Source organism: Sinocyclocheilus grahami, unplaced genomic scaffold (genome assembly GCF_001515645.1).
Source record: "Sinocyclocheilus grahami isolate Dianchi unplaced genomic scaffold, SAMN03320097.WGS_v1.1 scaffold28.1, whole genome shotgun sequence".
Taxonomy (NCBI): Eukaryota; Metazoa; Chordata; class Actinopteri; order Cypriniformes; family Cyprinidae; genus Sinocyclocheilus; species Sinocyclocheilus grahami.
Window position 1 is genome coordinate 518,520 of NW_015505207.1, and position 26,261 is coordinate 544,780.

The 26,261-nt window shown below is 37.3% G+C and overlaps 3 protein-coding genes across 7 annotated transcripts; all 3 read right to left on the reverse strand.

Annotated features, from left to right (window-relative positions):
* Positions 1 to 5,698: 5,698 nt before the first annotated feature.
* On the reverse strand, positions 5,699 to 9,554 carry LOC107569119 (gap junction alpha-3 protein-like). 5 transcript variants are annotated; one of them, XM_016255137.1, is made up of 3 exons: positions 9,507 to 9,554; positions 8,475 to 8,538; positions 5,699 to 7,441 (listed from the first exon to the last, which is right to left on the reverse strand). In XM_016255137.1, exon 3 carries the CDS (start codon positions 7,404 to 7,406, stop codon positions 6,096 to 6,098), a length of 1,311 nt encoding a protein of 436 aa, XP_016110623.1. In that variant the 5' UTR covers positions 7,407 to 7,441; positions 8,475 to 8,538; positions 9,507 to 9,554; the 3' UTR covers positions 5,699 to 6,095. The 5 variants fall into 5 exon arrangements, with proteins under 5 accessions (XP_016110623.1, XP_016110613.1, XP_016110607.1 ...); XM_016255127.1 differs by having other exon boundaries at positions 9,379 to 9,548; XM_016255121.1 differs by having other exon boundaries at positions 9,220 to 9,548.
* A 2,155-nt stretch (positions 9,555 to 11,709) lies between these two features.
* On the reverse strand, positions 11,710 to 14,523 carry LOC107569159 (gap junction beta-2 protein-like). Its single transcript, XM_016255173.1, has 2 exons — positions 14,422 to 14,523; positions 11,710 to 13,586 (listed from the first exon to the last, which is right to left on the reverse strand). Exon 2 carries the CDS (start codon positions 13,560 to 13,562, stop codon positions 12,762 to 12,764), a length of 801 nt encoding a protein of 266 aa, XP_016110659.1. The 5' UTR covers positions 13,563 to 13,586; positions 14,422 to 14,523; the 3' UTR covers positions 11,710 to 12,761.
* Positions 14,524 to 15,763: 1,240 nt separating this feature from the next.
* Positions 15,764 to 26,205, reverse strand: cryl1 (crystallin, lambda 1). Its single transcript, XM_016255164.1, has 9 exons — positions 26,159 to 26,205; positions 25,803 to 25,895; positions 25,205 to 25,312; positions 24,332 to 24,458; positions 23,058 to 23,219; positions 22,141 to 22,335; positions 17,105 to 17,213; positions 16,042 to 16,148; positions 15,764 to 15,885 (listed from the first exon to the last, which is right to left on the reverse strand). The coding sequence occupies exons 2-9, from the start codon at positions 25,841 to 25,843 to the stop codon at positions 15,787 to 15,789; spliced, it is 948 nt and encodes a 315-aa protein (XP_016110650.1). The 5' UTR covers positions 25,844 to 25,895; positions 26,159 to 26,205; the 3' UTR covers positions 15,764 to 15,786.
* Between the last annotated feature and the right edge of the window lie 56 nt (positions 26,206 to 26,261).

Consider the following 26,261-nt stretch of genomic DNA (forward strand, 5'->3'; position numbering starts at 1 on the left):
TTACTTTCAGCTGGCAAAAGGTCAAACTGCAATGCACACAACTCCTATGCAATGCCAGGCCTCACTTTATATTTGGTGTGTTTAAATATTATCTACTTAATAATAAAATGATGAATTGTCAGGCACAATGTACTTATTGTGTTCATGTTGAATTTATAAACACTTTTGCTGCTTTTGAGGTGGGATACAGGTAAAGTTAGGGGCAGGTTTGGTGACCTGGTTAAGTTTAAGGGGTAGAAGTAGGGTCAAGAGTGTAATTCTATAATTACAGGATGCTATTTTCAAATATAAGTACAATGTAAAAATATGTATGTACAGAATAAATGCATTGTATAAACTGAGTCCATAGTCCATAGTAGTTAAGGTCACTTAATATAAAGGGTCCTAATACAATATTTGATTTTAAACAAATTTGTACTGTAACTTATATTCAATCTTAAAATGTTTCTATTTTTGTCACCTCTTCTTATGTTACTGCTCTATAATACAGCAGTAGTACAAACAAGTTAGAAAAAGTATTTGTACATTTACCTAAATATAAATATAGAGATTTGATATACATTTAAATAAAACATTTGATTTAAAAATGTAATTAATTGTTTTGTTTTATTTAAAAGTTTTTTTAATCAGTTATCACTATATGAAAAAACTTTAGAAGTTACCTTAATGTTACTCTGCAATGCCGTAGATTATATTGTTAATCAAAAAATATTGATAATTAATATTTTTTTATAACCATGCTCTTCGAAAATCAACGGAAAGAGATAGGTAATCCAGAATTAATTTTGTTTGACTTTCTTTCATCTGTGAAATATTTAAGAAATTATTTTGATAAATTCTGATATCCAAACTCTCTTGGTGAACACTGACTTCCATTGTGTGGACAAAAATAAATAAATAAGCATTGACACATTTCTCAAAATATCTCTTTTTATGTTCCAGATGAGAAAAATGTGGCAAACAGGTTTGGAACGTCATGAGGGTGAGTAAATGCTGACAGAATTTTCACTTTTGGGTGAACTATCCCTTTAAGCTGTCATTGAATTGTCAGTGTTACTGCTTCCTACTACAATTAATTAGGAGCAACAAAATAGCAAATGACAAAACAAAATGGCAGGCAAGGAAAATTATACTGAAAATGATCAATTTTTAAATTGTACGATTATTTAGTGTAGCTTTGATTGCAATGAGATAATGGAAATTAAGTAACTGGCATCACAGTTACAGTATGATTCAATTGCTGTGTTGTAATGTTGAACATCAACGGTCATTAACTGCACATGCAGACCTTGGTCCAGACTGGGCCCCAAACATATTGAGTGGCTTTCTTGATATAAACAACACAGCACAGTGGTATTCAGGCAGAGAGGCTGCATGCATTTCCAAGGTGATTAAAGGCTATAAATAACTGCCTGTGTGTTTTTAGTTCTGGGATGGTAAGGCCAAGTGCTCACATAGACACATAGACCCTGCCCTTCGGAGATAGCATTGCAACCTTCAACCCGCAGACAACCAATCAAATGACACCCCTCAAACACTGGACTTAACACCAACTGCGTATCACCTCCTCTTCAATGACTGGCTCCATGCTCTTTTTCCCACAAACCAATACTACAACTATCCATTTTATTTGATGCCATTGTTTTGCTCTTCTCATAGCAATCATTGATTACTGTCCTTATTCTGATCATAATATATATCGATACTCCAAATTAGGTTTATTGAAACCATCACATGAGGTTTGCCGGTTTCAAATGTGCATTGTCTCTCTAATCCTTTGGCCCTAAAATAACCCAACGCACTTGTCCTAAAATAGATATCTAGACACTGAGCACATGAAACAGCCAGTGGAGCTTCAACTACTGTGTGTGTGTGTGACAGAGTCTGTTCCCACAACACATAGCATTTGTTGACTAAATGCAATAAATGTCAGTTAACAAACCAGTACGGTGAGAATTAAAGTTCTCTAAACTTGAACTCCACTGTCAGATCTGATGTTTTAAAGCTGGAAGTGTTGAGATCCACCTCCTCTCAACATGCTTTCACTGTAGCCTCCCATGAAATGAATACATTTAACTTTTCTCCCGGTGCTGATTTATGGCTAAGAAAGTGAAAATATGTTTTATTTATATATATATATATATATATACATACATACATATATATATATAGATATATATATATATATATTTCTCATTTAATATAATTTACTGTCAAATTAGACTAGCCATAGATTTAAAAAAAAAAAAAAGATGATGGATCAAGTTGGTTTTCCTTATTTCTAATAGATTTCCCACAGTCTTAGGTTTTTGCAGGCAAGGTGCCTCTGATCCAGTATTTAAACCCTGTCGCCAGTATAAACCCTCTTTTTTGAGAGATCCTGTAATTTTTTTAGTATTAAATGTGAAATGGCCACAGATCTGTTTTGTCAGGCTGTTTAGCAGCAGATAAATGGAAATGCTTACAGATCATTCTCTCTGTAGCTACTAACAGATAGTTTAATACATTAAAGGGTTAGTTCACCCAAAAATGTCATTGCAGTCAGCGGGTGTTGCAGTGCTTCAGTCCCAAAGAAGTTAAATAAAAAGGTCTCATCCATAAAAAAAAGTGTCTCTCACGGCTCCGGGGGGTGAACAAAGGCCTCCTATAGCAAATCGATGCATTTTTGTAAGAAAAATATCCATATTCAAAACGTAATAATCCCGCTGACTGCAATGATAGAGCTTGGAATAGCCAGGACAATTTTTAATATAACTCCGACTGGATTCGTCTGAAAGAAGAAAGTCATATACACATAGGATGCCTCGGGGGTGAGTAAAACACAGCCTAATTTTCATTTTTGGGTGAACTAACCCTTTAAAGTTTCTTTTTGTACTTCTACTTTCAGATTATATATAGCTTGCTAACAAAACAAAGCAGCATTTGTCTTACACAAACAGAATCAGGATTTCAATTTGGTTGACAGCGTCGAATTGTCCGTTTCATACATTGGACGTACATGACATAGATCATCCTCTGGATTTGGTGTTCCCTCACGGATGGAGGACTGTGCGAATTGGGTGGGTGCTGTGTCATTTCAGTGTCCCTCATGATTCAGTCTCATTCTCAGTTCCCCTCTAGGAATCTGGAGTGGAGGACTGATAAGCATAAAGGTCAGAGGTCAACGAGTGCAAGTTCTCGTTTGAGATGTGCTCAGGCTTTCTGCGAATTTGTTTCTCATTATGGTGTTGTTCTTAATGGTTTTGGCATGGATCACATAAAATTGCATAATGCCTTGACAGGGGTTAGCATCATTAACTTAAAATAAAGTGAGGGTTGGTGAAAAATGACAAAATTACTTATTTACCTTCTAACCTTTAAAAAAGGTCTCATAGTTCTGTGAAAGTTTCACACTTTTTTCAGTCTTTTTTATAGCCATTTTACGGAGCCTTTTTAGTGAACAGGCCAGCACTTGCATTTAACATCAATAACATTTAGTATTTTGAGTTTTGACACCTGCCAAGTACAAATGAAAAAGACAGAGTAGCCTACATTTATGGTACAAAAAATTTATTTAGTAACAGCTTTGTAAACATTTGAGGTAAATGAACATTTACATCAACTTGTTCTTATAAAATTGAATACACAAGGCACTTCTCTTAAGACAGCATTGAAACAGGCTGCTGTTCTGAGCATATGTAGGTGGTTCATTTCCCTGATTGGTCAGAATAATCAGCTCTGCTAGAGAAAATCAGTTCAAGAAGTTCAAGAAATGAGCGTTATCTGAGAATAATGGGCTGCAACTAAGTACACTACAAACGGATCGAGATAGGAAAGAGCTGGCCGGCTGGCCAATTCAAATTCAGAATGAATGAAATGCTATAATGCACAAAGTTCAAATTTTCTGCGGTCCTTTCAGGCCACCACAACAGTCCTAAAATAAAACATGGGAAACGTGTATATTTCTTATACTCTACAAGTGCTGTTTTATAAATTACATTTGATGTTATTTAAGTGGAATAATACTGCCATCAACACAACGACTTTTACCATTAAGACATTTTCCTTTAAGGATCAAAAATATTTCCTCCTTTCTATCAATGTAAGAATTATTGAACAGTGTCTTTTGCCTAAATGTGCAAATCTTCAACTATTTACTAAAATGTAAACTTTTAAGAGCCAAAAAAAATGACAAAATAACACACTTTAGTTTTTGGATACATTAAAACGGCAGAAAATAAATAACATACATCTGTAAATACTGTGATCTGATAAAAGCAAAAGTAATACTGTCCTAAGCACAAACTCTGCGTGATGAAGCAATGTACCATTTCTATTTCAGGAAATAGTCTTACTCTTTAAATTAATTGCAGAAATATAGACCTGATAATAAAAGCGATGTACATTGTGTTTGAATGGGTCTCAACAACAGTTTTGTAAAGGTTACAAAAAAAAAATCACGTTGTGCTGTCAAGTTGATATGAGTTGTTATGTTTACAGAAGGCATGTTCTATACAACAGCAGTAGTAGTCAATGAAAATGAGGGCCTCACAATAACCTGAAACTGGACCAAAAAAAGAGAGAAAAAAATGGGGGATAAACTCCATATCAGCATAAGACACTTGCAGCATCTTTTTATGTCCATTTTGAAGTAACTACTTTTTGGCAACCACGAACTGACTACAGAAAAGCAATGTTTTTGATAACTGTTTTTGTACTCATTCTCAACCAATTGCATACATTTTTAGAAAATGCTCAAACTTTTTTAAATAAAAACCAATACGGATTTCAAATGTCACATGTAATGAGAGTTCGTACTCCCCTCATCTGATTAACTATTTTAAAAGTGATCATGTATTCCTGATGGCAAGATTGGACATGGTCATATATCAAAACTCTCAAATCCAACAGAGGAGCAGGATGTGAACTTCAGATCATGGGACTGAAAAAAAGAAAAAAGAAACTTGGTCCAGAGAATACACAAGCTATATGAATTAAAACTCTGCACCATTCAGTAGTACAACAGTTATCTAAATATTTTACTTGGCTCAGTTATATGCTCATTTTTCAGTGTATGGATGACCTTTTCTCTGTGATGCATTAAAGTTTGCCACTTTTATCAGGCAATGTGCTTTTTACTTTTTTCTTCCTCAAACTTTTGATTTCTCTTTACAGTGAGGAAATGTAGAGACAGATGCTGGAACAACAAAGAGAACATTTTTTAATTGGGTGTTCATGAATTTGACAACGTCTTTCTTCGATTACTTCAACTTTTTCCCCATTTGTCTCATATCCTATTCAAGTCTTCAAAAATACTTTAAAAAATGTGACCCTGGACCACAAAACCAGTCTTAAGTCTTTTTTTTTAGCAATAGCCAAAGAAAAACATTGTATGGGTCAAAATTATCGATTTTTCTTTTATGCCAAAAATCATTAGGATATTAAATAAAGATCATGTTCCATGAAGATATTTTGTAAATTTCCTACCGTAAATATATCAAAACTTCATTTTTGAGTAATAATATGCTTTGCTAAGAACTTTATTTGGACTACTTTAAATACGATTTTCTCAATATTTAGATTATTTTTTTTTTGCACCCTCGGAGTGCAGATTTTCAAATAGTTGTATCTCGGCTAAATATTGTCCTATCCTAACAAACCATACATCAATGGAAAGCTTATTTATTCTGTTTTCAGATTATTTCAGTATTTTAAATAATTGACCCTTATGACAGTTTTTGTGGTCCAGGGTCGCATATACAGTATACTTAATAAACTGAACAGATTGAATGGACACTTTTACATTAAGGTCTTGTCATAAGACTAATTTAAGTGACGTTTGTTTAATGAACCATTGAGATTCTGGTGTAACATAACCTGCATCAGATGTACTGCTCCATTCAGCTACTGCATAAAACTAACCAGCATTCAGAAGCCATCTTTCATAAGCCATAAGAGATGACTAAACTCTTTGTAATTTTACATTGGAAAATGGAATAAATAATTAATGGAATTAACGTTTTTGTTCCAGCACTCTGCCTCTTTCTTCCTCTTGTTTTTTGGTGTATTTTTTGTGTTTTTGTCCACAAAAACCTGCACTTTGCAGTGGAGAGCCACTACACCGCCAAATCATTGGGCCTTGCTCTCGCACTGCTGGCTTTACTAGCCCTGCTCAGTCGTCGAGCATCAGTGAAAATGACTGGCGGCTCGTGCATCTCCACCGTGGTGGTGACGTACCCCTCCTCTGGCCCAGCGCTCGAACCACAGCCAGGGGAGGTGGGGGCGCCGGCATGCGGAGCGGCTTCTTTGGCTTGCCGCCCGTTGTCGGAGGAGCGAGATGAGGAGGAGGAAGGGGAGGGGGAGGTGGCGTTCATCTCCCGAGTCTGCTGCTCGGTGGCCAGGTTGGCCCAGTTCTGCTCGGCAGCCAGCCTGTGGTTGTTGTTGCTGATGTATAACGGTGAGGACTCCACCAGCTCCTCGCGAAGAGGGTCCATCTTGAACTCGGCCGTCAAGGGTGCCGACATAGGCTGGAGGAACGCTCCGCCACCCACTGCCACCTCTGTGTAGTCTGGCGGGTAGCTGAGGTTGGCAGGCGCAGTTCTAAAAGACTCGGCCTCCGCTTTGTCCGTGTTGGGCAGCGACTCGCGGTCGGGGGCAAACTCGTTGGTCATGCCCTGTTTGACCTTCTTCCATCCGAGGTGATAGATTTCTAACAAATTCAGCAAAAGGGACACGCAAGCCACCACAAGCATAAATATGATGAAGATGGTCTTTTCTGTGGGCCGGGAAATGAAGCAGTCCACCGTGTTGGGGCAGGGCCACCGCGCACACTTATACAGGGGCCGCAACTGGAAACCATAGAGGAAATACTGACCTAAAATGAACCCCACTTCAAACAGGGTCTTGAAAATGATGTTGAACACGTAGGTGCGCAACAAGGCACCTCTAATGCGGATTTTGCCATGCTCGTCTCTGATTGGCGGCTTCTCCTTTTTGCCACCGCTGCCCCCACCCTGTCCACCAGACTCCCCTCCCCCTCCATTTCTATACAGGAGTTCTTTCTCATCCTGGAGCCGACTGGCCTTTCGCAGCTCCTCCTCACGCTCTTTCCGCTTCTCTTCCATTCGAACGATGTGCAGGACATGGCCCAGGTAGATGAGCGTCGGCGTGGACACAAAGATGATTTGGAGCACCCAGAAGCGAATGTGGGAGATGGGGAAGGCCTCGTCGTAGCAGACGTTCTCGCAACCGGGTTGCTGCGTGTTGCAGGTGAAGTCCGACTGCTCGTCGCCCCAGACCTCCTCGGCCGCCGCTCCCAACACCAGAATCCTAAAAATGAAGAGTACTGTCAGCCAGACTTTGCCGATCACGGTCGAGTGTTCCTGTGCATTCTCCAAGAGCCGTCCAAGAAAGCTCCAGTCACCCATGCTTCACGATTTCTAGCCTAGAGAGAAAGTACAGTCTGAGGGCAAGAGTGAGAGAGAGAGTGTGGAGTCAGGTGAGAGAAAGGGTTAAAGGGGAACAGAGAGGATTCATCAGAACTAGTAAACAAAATAACGTTACACTGTACACGAGACAGTTTGGATCTTCTCTTCCCTGCACTGCCCACTCAAACAGGCTCAGCTAAAGGTAAATTAACGTAAAAAAAAAACCACACAGCCCTCATGAACTCACACAGCATTTCACGGTTCTGCATAAGATCCAAACAATCAGTCCTGATGAAGCACTCCCCTACACAACTTTACCAAACGACGTTTAGGAAAACCAAGCAAATCACCCTTGTCATTGATCACTGTAAATATCACATTAAAAAACTAAATGTTTGACATAAAGTTATGGATTCCGTGACCCCTGGCTATTTAACTCTCTAACTGGCTGCTATGAACCTGGCATGCACAGTGTAAGCAAACTCTCTCTGGCTCGCTTTCTCTCCAGCCACTGACACACACGCATACACTCGTACACACACTTTTTCACCACACTCATACACACGGTCTCTTTCTCTCCTGTTCGCTTCACTGCCCAGCAGGCATGTGCTGAGATCGACATTAAAATGTTCAAAAACAGTTGAAAGCGTTGACTGGACAGTGATGCGTAGGGCCCTGATAGAGCCAGTTTCAGGACATCAAGGTGAAAAATGCAGGGAAATATGGAGACGGCACTGCCAAAACCAGGCCACTTTATAGTTGTGAATCTACACTCAGATCATGTCTACATCACTATAATTAATTGCTAGCTAAAATGTACAATTCATGAATTCACCCTGTAGCTGCTGAAAATGCTTTGAAAAATTGATGAATCCAGAAATGAGTGTCATGTTATAACCCAAGGATTTTGATCAACACAGATTTCATCTTTATCATAATGAACTCAATTAAACAACAAGATTGAACTAGGTGTAACATAACAAGGTTGATATAGTATTGTCATTAGTAAACAAAGAACCCTAAAAGAGCAAAATATACAATGGCAAGAAAAACAATATATTTACTTACTAAAATGATGTTGTATTGAGGGCGGCAAATCCATCGACTAAGGTTCTAAATCAAGTCTATGACCCTGAAAGAGAAAGTGCAAGTTACATAATAATAATAATAATAGAAAACAGTTGTTTATTAATTTATTTTACATTTAACTTGGTTTATTTCCCATTTATAAATCTTTATACATAACTTTATATAACTAAAATAATTTAAAATATTTATTTAGATAATTTAAAAAAAAATCCTTATACTAGTTTCAGTTTCAGCCCTTTTATTTATTTTTTAATTCCAGTAAATTATGGTCTAGTATGGCTCATTTCTATCAAATTATCCTACAAATCTTTTAGTTCCCAAGGCAGCTATAATTTTACAGTTATTAAAGTTGTTCGTTTATAATGATCTAATATCAATAATACTTAGCGTCTTTGATCTATCAGCTAAGCATTTAATTACAAACTGCTTCTGTTTATATAATTAGCTGATGATAGTAATTGTCCACAGTTCTCACTGTACATCCAGGACAAACTGTCAGAGAGAGGCAGATTTTCTATTCTTTGCAGTGATTATGCGCTCATACCTGTCATCTCAAACAATGGCTCTTTTCTTGAAACGTGTCTTAAATGATGTTAGCTGTTAGTAGGCAGAAACCATCCAAAACTTAATTCTATGTTGATGGCCTTCCAGTTAGCAAAAAGTCATATTAATTAATGTGGGATGTAAAAGGATAAAAGATTTGTAGACCTAACTTAAAGCATACCTTGACTGAAGTAGGCAAACTTATCTAAAGAAAGCAATATCCAGCGGCCACTGGTGCCACAGTTTGAGTGCGTTGAAAGCATACAGACCTCCCAAAGGTAGCAGGAGCCCTCCCCGCTCCCCACCCCGATCCCAAATCCTGGCAGCACTGCCAGCTTACCAAACTCTTTTGAAAGTGGCCGGCCAACTTATTCATTCACAAAAGTTCTTCACACATAGACCCGAGGTCAAACTCTCGTAGAAAACCTAGTTTTTCATGGCAAAGCGAGTGTGGAGACGGGGTCTCACCAAGCGCAGCTGTCTCCCGTTCCCAGCCATCGCTACTGTCACTTTGAGTGGTCATGCAATAGTGCTGCGTTCAGAAAGTCATCGGCCAGTCAGCGCGCACGCCACGCCCCTGTCAACTGGGGTAAACTCATCACCCCAACTTAACTATAGTACTCCAACTCATAATTTTACATGAAGACAGATGCTTTATTTGACTTTATACCACATAATATTCTAATAATAATAATAATTATTATTATTATTATTATTATAGTTTAATAATAATGATAATGATTATAATAATAATGTTGGTAATGATTGTGATGATTATAATTATTTGAAATAATAATAATAATAATTATTATTATTATTATGATATACTTGTACAGGCGGTGTTCCAAGAGTTGAGATTTCTTATAACAGAATTTGGACGTTTCACTGATTGTATCACTCCGCGTTCTATTCAAGCAGTCAGTCAATTGATGCGTTGTTTGGCACTTTGATTCTGCTTTGGAAATATTTTCGTCAGTGGAGTAACAATGATCAAAATAACTGGCCATATTGTGTCTAAAGTATGAGTTTCTTATTGTTAAACTCTTCTATATATAACCGTTTTACAATTGCTTAACATAGCCTAATAATAAAATAACCTGCCGCAAAATTAGAGTTGTGCAGATGCTCAGTTGCAATTTATTATTTTCCACTGCAGATACAGATAGGCTCAGTGCTTAATTTGTAAATGAATAATTGCCGGATCCAAAACCGCAATTAAAAGGCTCTGTGACCGACACTGAAAATACAGCTCAAGTTTTCCCGCAACATTCAACGACGTCACTAAAGGTGATGCCACAATTAAAAGAGAGCATCGTTCACAAGTTTCTGCATTAACCTAACTAGGGAAAACTTCAAACTGTATATCTAAGATACATTAAAAATAACAAAATTTCTCTTCATAAAAATAAAATTCAATCATAGTAGGCCCTATAGGTATAAATATGCGAAAAAATAACTGACTTAAATAAGTAACAGTTTTAATTAAACACGCATCCTTGCTTTATTTTACAAAATCACAAATGTTCTGTTGTTATTTTGAGTGTGCAAAAATAAAAGTAAACACTTTGTGCTTTCGAATTAGGCTATGTCTTACTCTGGTATGATCAAAAATGGTGTATTTTATGTTTCAGCTGTTCGATCGCGCCGGCGCCTCACGCGCTCACACACACACACACACACCACATATTCGCAACTCAAACTTGACATCGCAGTCTGTTCATTATCAAAATAATACAGTCAACCAAAAAAAGGTTACGCTGGTCAATTTAAATAGTCCGTGGTATAACTGGTCTACTTTGTATGCCAAACACATTTTTGCTCATGTGAAGAGGATATTTCTGTCGATGTACGAGCGCGCGTAAAGTACAAAGCCTCTTCATTATAGCCTAAATAATAGTTTCATTGAAATACATTGCGAATATGGAAACATTATGATTTGTGCTGAATGAGAGATACGTGAGCCCAATTAACGCCTGGTACTTTCAGTTTCGCTTTGTTTTGATTTCTTTAGGTTTATATATTTTTTATTTCATTCTTGTTCTGTTCTTAATACCGTTACATTTATATGATTTGTTTTGGAGTGAGCTATACTAACCTATAGCTATGTTTATAGTGTTTATAATGTTTATACATTATATTTGGTATTATTTCTGGTATTTCTGGTATTATTACACTCTCTCCAAATGGTCTGCTGCTCACAAAACAATAAGCAGTAAGCACCAATCAATGAGAGATAGTTTGAACTTAAGAAAGCTGACTGATCAAAAAATAATATGTTGAGGAACAATACATAACTCATAACCTCCAAATAGCCACATAAACCTGCGCTCGCTCTCATATGCACGCACGCACTGTCACGATCTAATGCCGGAACAGGATCCGGCTCAAATTAAGCACTTAGGCTACTTTAGAATTTAAATGATTAGTTTATAGTAATTTACGCAATTACTAAAAGCTGGTTTGTGGTAGTAAACTGGCAAAAAGACAAAAATGACTCTAGTCAAAAACTCTGGAATCTTTGTAGGCTACTGCATGGGAAAGTATCCAGTCATGCAGCAGGCCGGTCCTAAAATAGAATAGAAATGTACCGCACTCCATTGGTTTTCCCCACGGGAATTACAATACTGACAAACAGCAAACATTTAATACGTTTTTTTATTTAGATATGCATATAAATGATAAGTTGTTAGCCAAAATTTCAAAGAAATTTACTTTTACAAACAGGTGGCTATCAAAAATGATCACAGCTCACTTTAGGAAACAGCAGAAGATTCCATCAATACCATGTGGAAACTTTGCTAACAATACTTTCTGCGGTTTAGTCAAAGCCTTAAAAACAAAACTGGTCACCGCTGACTTGTAGAGCCTCTCAGAGAGGAGAAAAACAAGGCAGAAGATAACGGACAGTTGACGAAGCGCGAGACCACGAGCTCTCACCTGTCAACAGGTGGACTGACTGACGCGCCACTACAGCCTTATTTGTTAACAACCTAATTAGGCACTGCGGTATGCTGATATAAAATCCCCGGTATGGGTCAATGCAACGGAACCTAGTTTAAATGACTTAAAACTAAACACAGATGTGCAGTTGTTGAAGACATTTAAATTATGGTGCAAAATAAGCACATATAAAAACATACAAAAACACAAATCCTGCTCGGCTCTGTAAATTATATAGCTATATAGTCAAAACTGTTGATGGGTAACAGAAAGAGCAAAATAAATTGCGTTTAAAAAGAAGTAAACAAAGCAAAACTCAATCTTAAAAAGAAGCATTTATATACAATACAACATCGTGTAAATGATCCCTCAAAAAAGGACACTCAATTTTGTGCAAAGACGGTCTCTGAACTTCATTTATGTCGTTGTGACCACTAGGAGTCACTCTTGGGCTTTTCTAATGCCACTAGAGAGTACTGTGAGGCTCTTGAGTAATTTGGCAAATTCAATTCAACAACCTAGAATATTTTTTACAGACAATTCAGTGCTGTAAGTACACACTAATTGTCTTTTGGCTTGGGGGAGGCATGCCAGCTCTGGAATGAAGCATGTTTGAAACCTGCTGTCAGGTTAGGCTTTGTTATTTTCTCAGGGCAGGGTGTCAAAAACAAGGTACAAAACACACTAATTCTAATACTCTAATGGCATTAGAGAAGTTAAAACACTGTCATCACAAGCCTATTACCATGTTGGTAGAATTAGTCACTGGATGTAGGGATAATCTTAAACAGTCTTATCGCTCGAGGAGTCCGAAGCAGATAACAGCAACCTTGCGTTCTTTTCATTCTGTAAGTGTGCCTTTTCTGTGGACATTTTATCTTGGTGAACAAAAGCGTGCCTTCCTTTGGCTCTGGCTGAGCACCTCAGCAATGCTTTGACAATCAGGTATGCCAGTTCAGCCACATTGAGCACAATGCAGATGGCAGAAGATCCCACCATGAAGATGGTGAAGATTGTCTTCTCAGTTGGTCGTGAGATAAAGCAGTCAACTTTATTGGGACAGGGCCACTGCTCACACTTCACAAGACGGGCCATCTGAAACCCATCGTAGACATAATACACAGCGTACATGAATCCGGCCTCGAAAAGGAGCCGGAAGAACAGGCTGGAGGTGTAGGTCCACCACAGCGTCCCGGTGATGGGTAGACGCCTCTTCTTCAGACTCTCCAGGTCATCCCCTTTGGCAACACCACCTCGGTTGGCCAAAAGTCCTTTCTTTACTTTGCGTTTGCGATGCGCCACATGCATAGCCACCAGCAAAGCCGGTGTAGACACAAAGATGAGCTGCAGGCACCAGAAACGGATGTGTGAGACTGGAAAGAAGTGGTCGTAGCAGACGTTTTTGCAGCCTGGCTGTTGTGTGTTACAGGTGAAGTCGGACTGCTCATCCCCCCAGACCGTTTCGGCGGCTATTACAAGGATGCTAATGCGGAAGATGAAGAGGACCGACAGCCAGATCTTTCCCAGGCTGGTGGAGTGTTTATTTACCCCTCCCAGCTGGGCATAAAGTGCTCCCCAACTCATCCTATCTGCTGTTGCTGTCAGCTCCTAATCATCGAAAAGAAAGAAATGAATTTGAGCAACTACATATAATATAAATTTGAACTAAAAAATTGTCAATAAAATAATATTCATTATATTATTTTATTGACAATTTTTTTATTCAAATTTAAACAATATGTAAAGTTCACACACTATACATTTAAATGTAAATTTGAACTCAAAAATTGTCAATACATTTTTTGACAACAGTTCAAATTTAAATTTCAGATGACAAAAAAATAAAAATAGAATAGAATGTTTTTGAAAGACGTCTCTTATGCTCACCAAGGTTGATCAAAAATACAGTAAAATAGATACAGCATATTACAATGATTTCTAAAGGATGACGTGACACTGAAAACTAATGACTGCTGAAAATTCTGCTTTGCTATGACAAAAAGAAATTACATTTAAAAAATATATTACAACAGAAAACAGATTTTAAATTGTAATATTATTTCACAATATTGTTTTAATGTACAAAATGTACTGTATTTTTGGTCAAATTAATGCAGTCTTGGTAAGCATAAGAGACTTATTTCAAAAGTATATATTATTCCAAACTTTTCCAGTAGGGTAAGCTTACATTTTCATTCCTCAATCCTAATAACACAAACTATAATTATATGTCTTCAAAAAGACTCAACATATTAAATTGAGAATACCTTCATTAACATATATTAACGACATTAATACATTCCTATTAATTAAGATATCCTTCATTCCCACACATTTTGGTAACTTTGATCATATTTGGTCGAAATTAACACGGAAAAATGATCATAACATTGTCACTTAAAAAATAATGAAATGTCTGGCGGTTTTACAAAACGAAGTTTACCTGTTAGCCTACAAAATGATTCAGATCAAATCCATGATATATATCCGCCCAGGTGAGTTAAAATCAGTACTTTAACTTGCGGAGTTTCTTTGTGGTCTCGAGAGTGAGATGAAGTGCTTTGACTGAGGACAGTGAGCGTAAGTTTAGTGCACCTGACATCGGGCGGAGTCACAGCGTTCATTGGTGGTTCTTGAGCTCGCAGGCGACACAACTGGAATGTTCCTGGAATGCGCCGCCGCCTCAGCAGCGATCTCGTTCAGTCGCGTCGCTAGCGTGTAGGTGTGGTATTATGTTCAAACGTACAACATAACTTGCACACAATATAGTTTTATATTTCAGGCCATGAGTAAATAACCTACAGTCACATAGAAAGTGCTTTTTAGTCTTACGTATCTATTATTTATATTAGATTAATACGGCAACTTAAATGTGAGTAGGTCAGTAAAGTTTAGGCCCACTAATAATCAGTGCATTTTTTCACAAAATACCAGGCCAAACAGTTTGCACATTTCGAGATTATTAGTGGGCCTAAACTTTACTGACCTACTCACATTTAAATTGCCGTATTAATCTAATATAAATAATAGATACGTTAGACTAAAAGGCACTTTCTATGTGACTGTAGGTTATTTACTCATGACCTGAAATATTTAAAACTACACTGTGTGAAAGTTAAGAGGTGTTGTATGTTTTTCATTTAATTTCATTTTCTTTTTAATGTGATGTACTACACCAGTGTTTACTCTGCTAGGACACCTGTGTGAATTGACGTCATACACTAAAAATCACCACCTTAATACCAGTCAGATATGTCATTGTTAGTTCTGAGAAAAGCATTGTTTATTTGAATCTGACACTTGGTTTGAAATGTTATGACACTCATACGTCTCAAATTAAGTGTACACATAATTATTGGGCTCAGCTTAGGTATAAAGAGATTCATTCATAAATGTCCAATGACGAAGTTACGAAAATGCAATTCATTTTCAATTGCGCATATTTTCCTTTTAATTTGTGAATTTCACATTAAAGTGCTCTTTAGTCAAGTATCTGTCACAAATCTTAGACTTAAAAATACTGGTAAAGCATTATAAAAATTCAGTTCATAATTAAATGAATCCTAAAGATATTTCTGAGGTTAGCTTTAGTTCCAGTATTTGCTTCCATAATCAGTCATATTCTGTTGCCTGTAGTGTTGTTTTTGTTCGTCACGTGATAAAGGTTCGTTGACGACTATATTTAGTCATAATTTTCGCTGCCGAAAGCAACACTAGTTGCCTGGAAGGGAAAAATGTAACACCAAGGACAACAATGGCTCAGATGATCCATAAACACTTTCATTTAGGTAGTATCTCATGGTTAGCCTCATTTCTTCAGTTTAGCTAGTCCCATCAGCAGCTGATCTCTTCTCTCTCTCCTGGCTGTAAGGTGCTCCTGTTCAGCAGGGATCAGCTCACAGATCTCCTAAAGTAGATGGTAAAATATTTCCGTTTATAATGATTACAATAATTATATATTTAATATATATATATGAGTATTTAGGAAATCCGATTTAAGATTTCAAAAGCCACTGTTTCAAGAAATTTTCCAATTATTAATAATATCATTGATATTGCATACCTTTATAATTCTATCTGCTGGCTCTCCGGAAAAGTCTGAAACAGGTCCAAAAGTATTAAGAACCCTCTTTATGCCCTCGCTGTAGCGCTGGAGATAATCTTCCATACCTGGACAGACAAAACACAGAATGGGGATCAAATCAAAATGTGCTTTTGCATTTCTACAATACAGTAGTATTACAGTTGACCATAAAAGGTCTGATCTTTTTCATGACTCTAATAACAACATATTACAGAAATAGTTTTGATTCGTTTTAATTCATTCAAAATACTTTTTTAAAACCAGCTACAAAATTCATATTTGGTATAACAAATGCTGCTTTGTCCTTATGAATAACTGTGACACAAAAAGTATAATCAGTTTGGAACTGTGTCTAAAATGATTCAGCGAATAAACTTATTGGCTTTTTGTTTTGTAACAGAGTTTTCAAGCATGAATTGAGTAGCTCTTAATCTGAAGGGCATGAGTTCTTTTAGAAGGGCTCTCAGCAGATAAGATGTGCACCAGTGAAAGTTCAGCCACAGTTCTTCGCTTACAGTTTCCAAGAACTTGTGCCATTACAGCAATGGAAGAAACCAGGGCGAAACTCTTGTGTTTACAGGGGGGCTTTATCACCACAGTGAGAGCACTGTAGCACCTCACTCGCAGTACAAGGAGGCAGGGCTGAGAATAATAACTCATCTGTCATCATCAAAGGTTAGTACCGGTGTCACATGGCAAAGCACGTTTCATAGGGGGAGCAGGGTCATCCTATAGATTTCACACTGCCTTCTGATTTTCACCATGAACATGAGATCTCTTCAAAACACATGCACATTTACACACTTTCGTGCTTGTTTCAGATTCTTTTACAGTCTCTCTCTTGCACACACACACTTAAGGTCACGTGAGGTGGATGTAATCGAAACAATAAGAGGTTTTCACAGACTGCTTTTTCGCTGCCCCAAGCACCGCACCAATTTTTTTTTACATGCATAATGAAAACAAAACCTTCTCAATGCTTAAATACAAAGTTTCATTATCCCATTTTTTTACAAATTGCATGGGTTAAAAGGTGGCTTGCCTTCTGGTGCGTTGAGATGCATGGTTTCAATGGGACCTATAAAAGCGTAGCGCATGCCCAAGCCCTCAGACATCACCAGATCAATGTCCTTCACTGAGATCACTCCGTCCTGGATGAAAAGAAAGAGAAGTTCATTTGGCAACTCGCACTGTATTATATGCTTGGATGAAAGACAATGTTACTAAAAGTGGTTTACTGATGTTCTGATCTAATCCTAAAATTACAGCTTCCTGCTTAGTAGTTTGTCCAGCCAACAAGGTTTGGTCCACCTTATTGGTCCCCCCCAACCTTTTTGTCCCATCTGAAGAGCACTAAAGCCGCTCCCACTGTATTGGATTTCTCTTATCATTTAACTTAGTGTCCTCTGAAAAATGGGATGGCATGGCAGGGGGAGGCAAGTGTGGTTGTGCCAGGCCTTGGGCCCACTTTGCACTCAGATTACCTGTGGCTACAGATACCTGTTGCCTGACTGTAATGAAATCAAAGCTTGGATACAGAACAGGCAGTGGGGAAGAGTTTAGGAGGGGGACAGGGTGTTCTTTGTTCATTTCCTGCATGCAACAACGAGGCCGTTATCTCAGTGTCGCCAGGCGGCAGACTGGCTGGGGAAACCGTGAAAAGAGGCCTTTCCTCTACGGTAATCACCAGGGGCAGCCATTAGCTTTCCCAGCTGCTCTACTTTCCAGTGCTGGCTCTCTCTCAAAGAGCCGCCTGAACTCTGAGAGGAAGCATGAGTGGATTTGAGCTGCAAATCTGGCATGTGGGGCACCGTCCAAACTTTAAATGTTCCTCATCATAAAAACAACAACCTCTTTTTCCTTTAATAAAACAACTCATTTCAAAAGCACAAACTCAAAAAAGAGGCAAGTCCATGAAGAAAGAAAAAAAGGTAAGAGGCAAGTCCATGAAAACAAGTCTGTAAGTCTAAAATCTACAGAACTCAACTTTAAAAACTGTATGAGAGGCTTACGGAAATCTTAAGGCATCTTAACCCTACCGATTTCAGGCTGCTCTGTGCCTGTTGGAAATTCAGCATATAGACGTAATGCCACATAAAAGCCAGCCTCAATTATGCCTTCTGAGCAGCATTGGAGTCGTAAAGACTCCTAAATGCCACTTCAGAAGTGCTTCTGTGCCAATTCGTTAAAAAACATGTACGAGTTTCTTTCTTCTGCTGAACACAAATTAAGATATTTTGAAGAATGTAGGTAACCAAACAGTTGATGTCCCCACTGTGGAAGTCAATGAGGAGCAGCAAATGTTTGATGATGGAATTTTCATTTTTGGTTGAACTATCCCTTTAGTGGTGTTATGAACATCAGATCCAATTTGAATTTTCAGCTGCTAAACAATATTCAGATGTCTGTTGGCACTGTTTTAAACTTTTCAATGTAACGGTTAGGTACAGTGGGTGCGGAAAGTATTCAGACCCCCTTAAATTTTTCACTCTTTGTTATATTGCAGCCATTTGCTAAAATCATTTAAGTTAATTTTTTTCCCTCATTAATGTACACACAGCACCCCATATTGACAGAAAAACACAGAATTGTTGACATTTTTGCAGATTTATTAAAAAAGAAAAACTGAAATATCACATGGTCCTAAATATTCAGACCCTTTGCTCAGTATTTAGTAGAAGCACCCTTTTGATCGAATACAGCCATGAGTCTTTTTGGGAAAGAGGCAACAAGTTTTTCACACCTGGATTTGGGAATCCTGGGGGTCTGAATACTTTCCGTACCCACTGTATCTGGACCCATGATAACAACATGAACAGCTCACACATCTCATTATTCAAAAGAGTGAAACATAAATAAACTCAAATAATATAGTGTGAAGACTTTCAAATTGAACAAAAGAGATGCAACAGCACCAATTAACCCGCCCTTGAACAATATGTAACTTATGTAAAACCAGCTTATGTAATTACTTCTTTTAATAATTGAAACAAAAAACAGTATGCAATAACCAGTTTGTGCTGGTTTAACTGGTTCATCAACATGGCTTCCTTTAAAGCTCCATCTGACATAACCTTTTTACAGCTCAGAAAGCAGAGTCTTTTGAAACGCTTGAATAGTATTTGTCTACAACAAAAAAAAGAGGAGAGGTATTTCTGTCATTTAGAAGCTGACCCAAAACATTATATGGAGTTGTGCCTCAAATGGTGCATGTTTAATTTATAAATGTAACTTTTCCTTCTGACCAAGAAGAAATGACAAGACTTGGAAAATTACAGTGTACCTCATAAGAAATGCTTGTTAAGAAATGTAATTCCTCACACACGCACTGTCATATGGACACTGCATAGAAAACGTGAAAACTAGTGAGACAGAACACATGATACGCTTTAAATCATACTGTCGTTCCAGACAAATCTAAATTACCTCATCATCAGTGATTGCACAATAACACCACTGATGAGGAAATGAAGGATAAAGAAACAATAACGGTTATAAGGAAGAACACTTACTGTATTTACTGTTACAGCTATATATATATATATATATAAATCCCACTCCTCCTAAATGATGCATAATGAATAAGATCAATACAAATAACATTTACAGCTAATGTGATATTTTGTCTTCACCCTCATAAGATTTCCTTTAGTTCAGCCTCAGTTCAGTGGTTATCAATCTCTGAAACGAGCAGAAACGTCAAGTCAGTCAAAATGTAAGAATAGCATATCATTTTCAGTGTTGCCATATAAGTTGTGAAATTGTCTCTAAACACACAAGCAGAATGGACCGCATACTTTATTGGACATACTGTGTAATATATGTACATCTGGAACCAGCTTTTAAAAAAAAAGCAAATTGACAAGTGGTTCAACATTTAACCTCTCAAATGTCAGCAACTGCGATTAAGTCACAGAATGCTCTTAGGTAACAACAACACAAGGGCTTTTACTTTTGTAAGGAACCTCTGTTTTAGCTTTACTTTATTGAGAACATTCTTCTAGGGTTTTCCTCTCAAAACTTAAATCCAAATCTTGTCCTTTAGTGGTTGTATCTAAATTGATATTTCAAAAACTCAAAAGCAAAAATTCTGTCATCATTTGCCCAATAGTTTTTCTGCTGCTCACTGTTATTATACGAAAAAAGTGTTGTCTGAACATTGTGCTAAATATCTTCTATTGTGTTCCACAGAAGAAAGAAATCATGCAGGTTTGAAGCAACATAAGGGTGAGTAAATGATGATATTGAGTGATGGTGATAATGATGAATCCTTAAAATTATTCATATCAAGAGATATTTGTTTTATACATAAAACTTTTTGGTTAATCTGCGTTATGTAGGATAAGGGTATTTTCCAAAGATTAGACGGTATTCATGAACACTACATGGAAAAAAACTAAACAACTCAACAAAATGGGTAGCAATGATGTTATGTACAATTGGCTACAACTACAGTTAGGAAAAAGCTTCTTGAGAGAGTTGATTATGCATTTTCAAACACAATTTCACCACACCTCTGTCACAGTACATTGTCCATATAATCCTGATACCTGTGTATAGAACATCATTTAGTGTCACCATGAATCATCTTTACAGTTTTGTGATGATGCCTCCATAATACACCCTGCCTGGACAGAACATGCAATTTTGTGTTTTGTCTTTAATTGTCCATTACTCGACTGAATAATGAACAGCCGCTCTAAAAATAAGTTCAAAGTGAAGAGTCCATTGTTTGTGAAAGTGCTTTCTTGACTCTGCTTTTTGTTCATGCTTGTAGGCAGTGCTGAAAAGGGTTTGGTTTTTAAAGTGGATCACCTAACTCAACCCCATGTTCATTTGATACACTGTAATACAGGTGTACTGTACTGTATAACCAGGACAAAACCACCAGTGTGAGGAAAGATAAGCTGGCCATTCTAAAAGTTTCTCAAGAGAAACAAAGAAATGTGATGGGTTTTTTCCCCTTCTCTAAATCAATAATTTATAAACAATGACATAAGACTGTGGATGTTGCAACAAAATACAATAGTCTCTTCATTCATTCCTTCCACTAATTTCACTTCCCTTTCTTCCTAAAAACAGGGTGTTACAGAGACATGCATCAAAATGTACAAAAGTTATAGTATTTCCTGTTCATAGATATGCAAGTAATAAGATTTGTCTACAATATATTTTCTCCACGCATGAACAAATAAAGGGTCTGTTATCAGAGCTATAATATAAACTAAAAACATTCATCCTGTAATGTGGACAACATATTAAAGCAATAAACCATGAGAAGCTGTGCGTTACATAGATTTTACCTTGGGTAATGGTGGTCTTTACCATGTGATTTGTGGTAAGTTCACTGTAATGCAGGCCTTAAAGAGAAAGTTCACCCAAAAATGAAAATTCTGTCATTTACTAAACAAACAGGTGCTGGTCCCCACTGACTTCCATAGTATGGAAAAAAATACTATGGAAGTCAAAAGGGACCACAAACTGTTTGCTTTCCCACATTCTTTAAAATATCTTCTCATATGTTCTGCAGAAGAAAGAAACTTGAGGGTGAGGGGCATTTTCATTTTTGGTTGAACTATCCCTTTTAAGTGGTGCATTGCTTTTATAAAATTGCAGCAACAATTTGAAAAAATAAATAAAATAATAACAAAAAAATAAACAAACAACTAAATATGCTAAATAAAACAATTTTCATTGAATTTTTCATAATTGACAGGTGATAACTGACACAACTATTTTACTTTACACTACCATACAAAATTTGGAGGTTGTAAATGTATTTTATTTATTTATTTTATTATTTATCTTTTTTTTTTAAAGACTTTTTTTTTTGTGGAAACTGTAATACTTTTTTTAAGGATTCTTTTATGAATAGACAGTTCAACAGAACCTGGAATGTCCATAAGCACAACACCTCCTTACATGTCCTTTCCATTTCACTCCCCTCTGTGCCAATGTCAACAAATGTTTACTTGGTGCGTTAAGAATTTCACCAGAGAAAGGGTAGGTAGTCAAAATATTCTTCAGTATAATCATGACTCTAACTGATATGTGGTTTTGTTCCATGGCTCAACTAACCTGAACCAGCCTCCAGGACTCGGCTATGATGGCATACTGAACACGGTTCAATGCGAAACCATCGATCTCCTTCCTGAGTCGCACAGGTGCCTGCCCGACATCCGTCATCAGTGAGTAAGCAACATCCATTACAGCAGGCAGTGTTTCGGGGTGTGGCACCAGCTCCACCAGCCGCACATAGTAGGGTGGGTTTACCTGTGAGGTTCAAAACAAGAAGGAAATTACACCAGTTTGTTTGCCCCTGGACACAGATAAAGCACTATACTAATGTGTTTACTGGAGCTAGAGATAATGGCCTTGTATTGAACTTCTTTCCCACTATGAAGGTCTCTCTGTCTAAATGTCTGACCACAAATGCTTGGCATTCATGATTAAACATTCACTTAATGCAGGTGAAGGTGAACTATTTGCCTCACACTGCTTTGAAGGACAACACGACCAGCAAGACCTTGCTCATGAGATCAGAGTGGAATTTCCATTAAGCGTGGAAGGATTCAAAGTCCAGTAAAGCCCCCATGGCCTAAAACACTCCACATCTCCATTCTTCACTACAGGCTGCTAAACCAGGACTGACAAGAAAACCTGACATGTCCATGTAAATAATGCTTTCATTAAATAAACATAAATAGTAGCACTAAAACTAAAACATGAATGCTGTATAAAAAGTTATTTGCGGTAATTGCATTTTGGTATTTGCGGTAATTGCAGAAAACTGAACTGAAGTATGTGTGTATCAAATGAACTGTCAAATATACTGGCAGTGGCAATCCTTTTTTATTTTAAATCATTTTCATTATTTAATTCTTTTTGCATCATAATTTCTTTCAAAAACAATTTCAAAGGCCTAAAAATTTGATTTGTGCATCTCCACAGTGTATGTATAATATAATCTCTCACAGACTGTAAACATAACTAACCGGATGAGAAATGATGCACCGAGTTCGGTTCTGGACACGAGAGAACACGTTGCTTGGCATCAGGCAGGAAGTGGAGCTGCTGAGAATCACGCTTTCTGTGACAAGATTCTCCACCTCATGGAAGACACTCTGCTTTGCTTCCAGGTCCTCAAACACACACTCCTATTCACAGAAAACACACAGAGGACAAGAGCAGATAATGGTCAACAATATAGCAAAGGGACTGTATGAAATGTACTATAATTGAAGCTGTAGCAACATCTTTTCCATACGAGCACAAAAAAGGAACAAGAAGAAAACACGAGAGTGGAAAAAATGAATGATAGTGGAATGGGCTGAAAAAATGACATTTGATATATCATAAAATATATGATATTTTCCCCAAGGCTGATAAAACAGACAGGAATATTCACTCACGCTTCTTTAATCATTTAGCAGGAAAACTTTTTAGTAGTCAGAGTTGCTATGAAACTAAAGTAAGGACAGATAATCAATTCCATATTGTGACGACGTACATACGAAATGATTGGAGAAACCCAGAATATGTCACCAGAGAGAAGATCCAGTTATGACATTTTAAATCACAAGGTCATTTTTTTAAAATGGAACATATACATTAATAAATAATTTACAATAAGATCTATAAAAAATAGATGAATTTGTGAATATTCACTATTTTTTTTTATTTTATACTATTAATTTTTCACTACTATCACATGCTGACTTTAAGAATGTGAAGGTTTTAGAAAAAAAGCACACAAACCGCTAAAATAAATTATATAAATTTAATGGTATATTATAATATCGCAAATACAGCATCAGCACAGGACTATATGGCGTCACTGTCTGTAGTACACAGGAAAAGTGCATGATCAGATACATCACCTCATCCATCTTTATGAATGTTTATGGGGGGGAAAATAAGGAATTTCCAATAGCAAACAGAGGTTTGGCTCCAAAGTATTCCAATACATTTTAATAATTAAACACGGGTGCAATTTCAATAGTTAATCACATTAACTCAAGGAATGTTCAAACAGTTGCAGTCGTAAAACCACGGACAGGTCTTCTGGTTTCATGTGCTTTTATTGTGCACATTAAAACAATTAAATGTAAAATAATGAATTTGGTACTTGTCATTAGTGAACACTCTTTCTTGTCTTCACATTAAATACGTGTTGCTTTCATTCCATACATATCAGGGAGATGTTTATCCGGCCCAGTCACATTTTTGGGTCAATAGGAAGTCATCTACGTTTGAGGGGAAACTGTACCTGGACAAAGAAAGCTCCCTCCAGGGCCTGCAGCAGGTCATCATGACTGCTGAGTAGACTCAACTGCTCTGCAGCCGTGAGATTACCTCTCAGCATTTTGGCTTGCTGAAGCTCCTCAATCTGTTTCCTGCTCACACACGAAAACACATTATTCATATCAAATTCAACAAAATGTGAACAAAATCTGACAGCTGTTCTGTCCAAATACAATGTTTTAATGATGGTTTATGACTGACAAGACATCGGTTTCAGATGTAAATTATGTCTTTAAAAAACACTTTTTACTTTAACTGAAGCAACTCTGCATGCATCACAGAAGATTACTGTTTTTTGTGTTCTAATCTGTCATTGCTGCATTCTAGCCAGGGCACCTACACTGTAAAAAATGATTTTTTTTTTTTAATTTGTAAATAAAAGAAAAATGATTGTACTGTAGAGCGTTTTACAGGAAAACACTATTTCAGTTTTTCTAATTCAATGTGTTTCTTTGTAACTGTTTGTGAAATTTACTAGTGAAACTTGTTTCTACACATCTTTTACAGTGTAAATTCATATCTAGGAAAGAGAAAGCCCTGCAACTCCCCCTGGTGACAGAAGAGGTGAATCAAGGAAGAGGGTTATTTACACAACATAAACAGATATGGACAGAGAGTACTAATGTTCTAGAAAACTTCAATTTGAGCATATTTTTTTCTTTGCATATTATGCCCTCTATTTTATTCTATTGATCTCCTCGGATCATTGCTTTATGTAAGGTTGTGCCATAAAAATGTGTCACAAACCTGCTCTGACAAAAGTTGAGCAGCGATGCTAAAGGCAGAGAATCTGACTGAGAGGTCAACAGGTCATTTTTCTTTCCTGTTTAAAACGGACCTGATGTCTGTGATGGCCCCTGAAGCTTGTCCTGGTATGTTGTCATAGATCTTGACCATGTATCCTCCACTCATAAACAGCATGGCCCAGGAGCGGCCGATCAGCCCACTTTATTATGCAACATACATGCAATTAGGAAAAAGAGACAGCACAGTAAATAAATCAAATAAAAATGCAGATCAAGGAGTCTGCTAACATTAGTGAGCATCAGTGCATTATCTACATACCAAAACGAGGAACATGACAGACTACTTAAACAGGAACTTTAATATAGCATGACAAATCAAAAATAATATGACTTTGATGATCATGCATGAAAAAAACCCGGTAAAATAGATTAATAACCTTATTTGTACAAGCCAAAACCTACCAAAAATATGTAAAATAAGCGCACATAAAGAGTCACGTGATCATTTAATTTAAGTCATAAATCACTGCACTGTTCATTTTTTACATGCACTTTTCTGATATGGAGTAATACATGTATTCATAAACACAATCACAGTAGCCTTCAAAGATCACTCAGCTATTCTGTTAGACAATTTCAGGAACACGTCTGCCAAAACTAACAGACTGATTTAAACAAAGTAACTCTCACCTCCCGACAACAGTAATAATCTTTCCTTTTAATGAACTCATCGCAAACCCCTTTACAAATGTCAAAACTCAGTCAGCTACTTCACTGGAGCCCCTGTTCCGGCGAATTCAGTTTCCCTGTTTCCCCCTCACAGCGCCTGCGCAACTTCGCAGTGTTGCCAAGTCCGCGGTTTTCCAGCGGTAGTTTTTAGTAGCAAAAAAAAGCGTTTCTTTTTTATATATCCTGGCAACCCTGAAACTTCAGTACTAAAATCATGACTTCATGATTTCGCCCCGGGCTAAGCAAGTCAGCTTATGGTGGTTTTGCTGTCTTTCTGCAAGCAACATTTCGGGAAACTGAATTCGCCGGAACACCCCAATATCACCAGACTTCAGCTTGTCATGTGCACGAAAGAGAGGCGGAGCCACGGCGTCTCACACGCGCCTAAATACATCAGGACTTTTACAGAAGGATAATTCC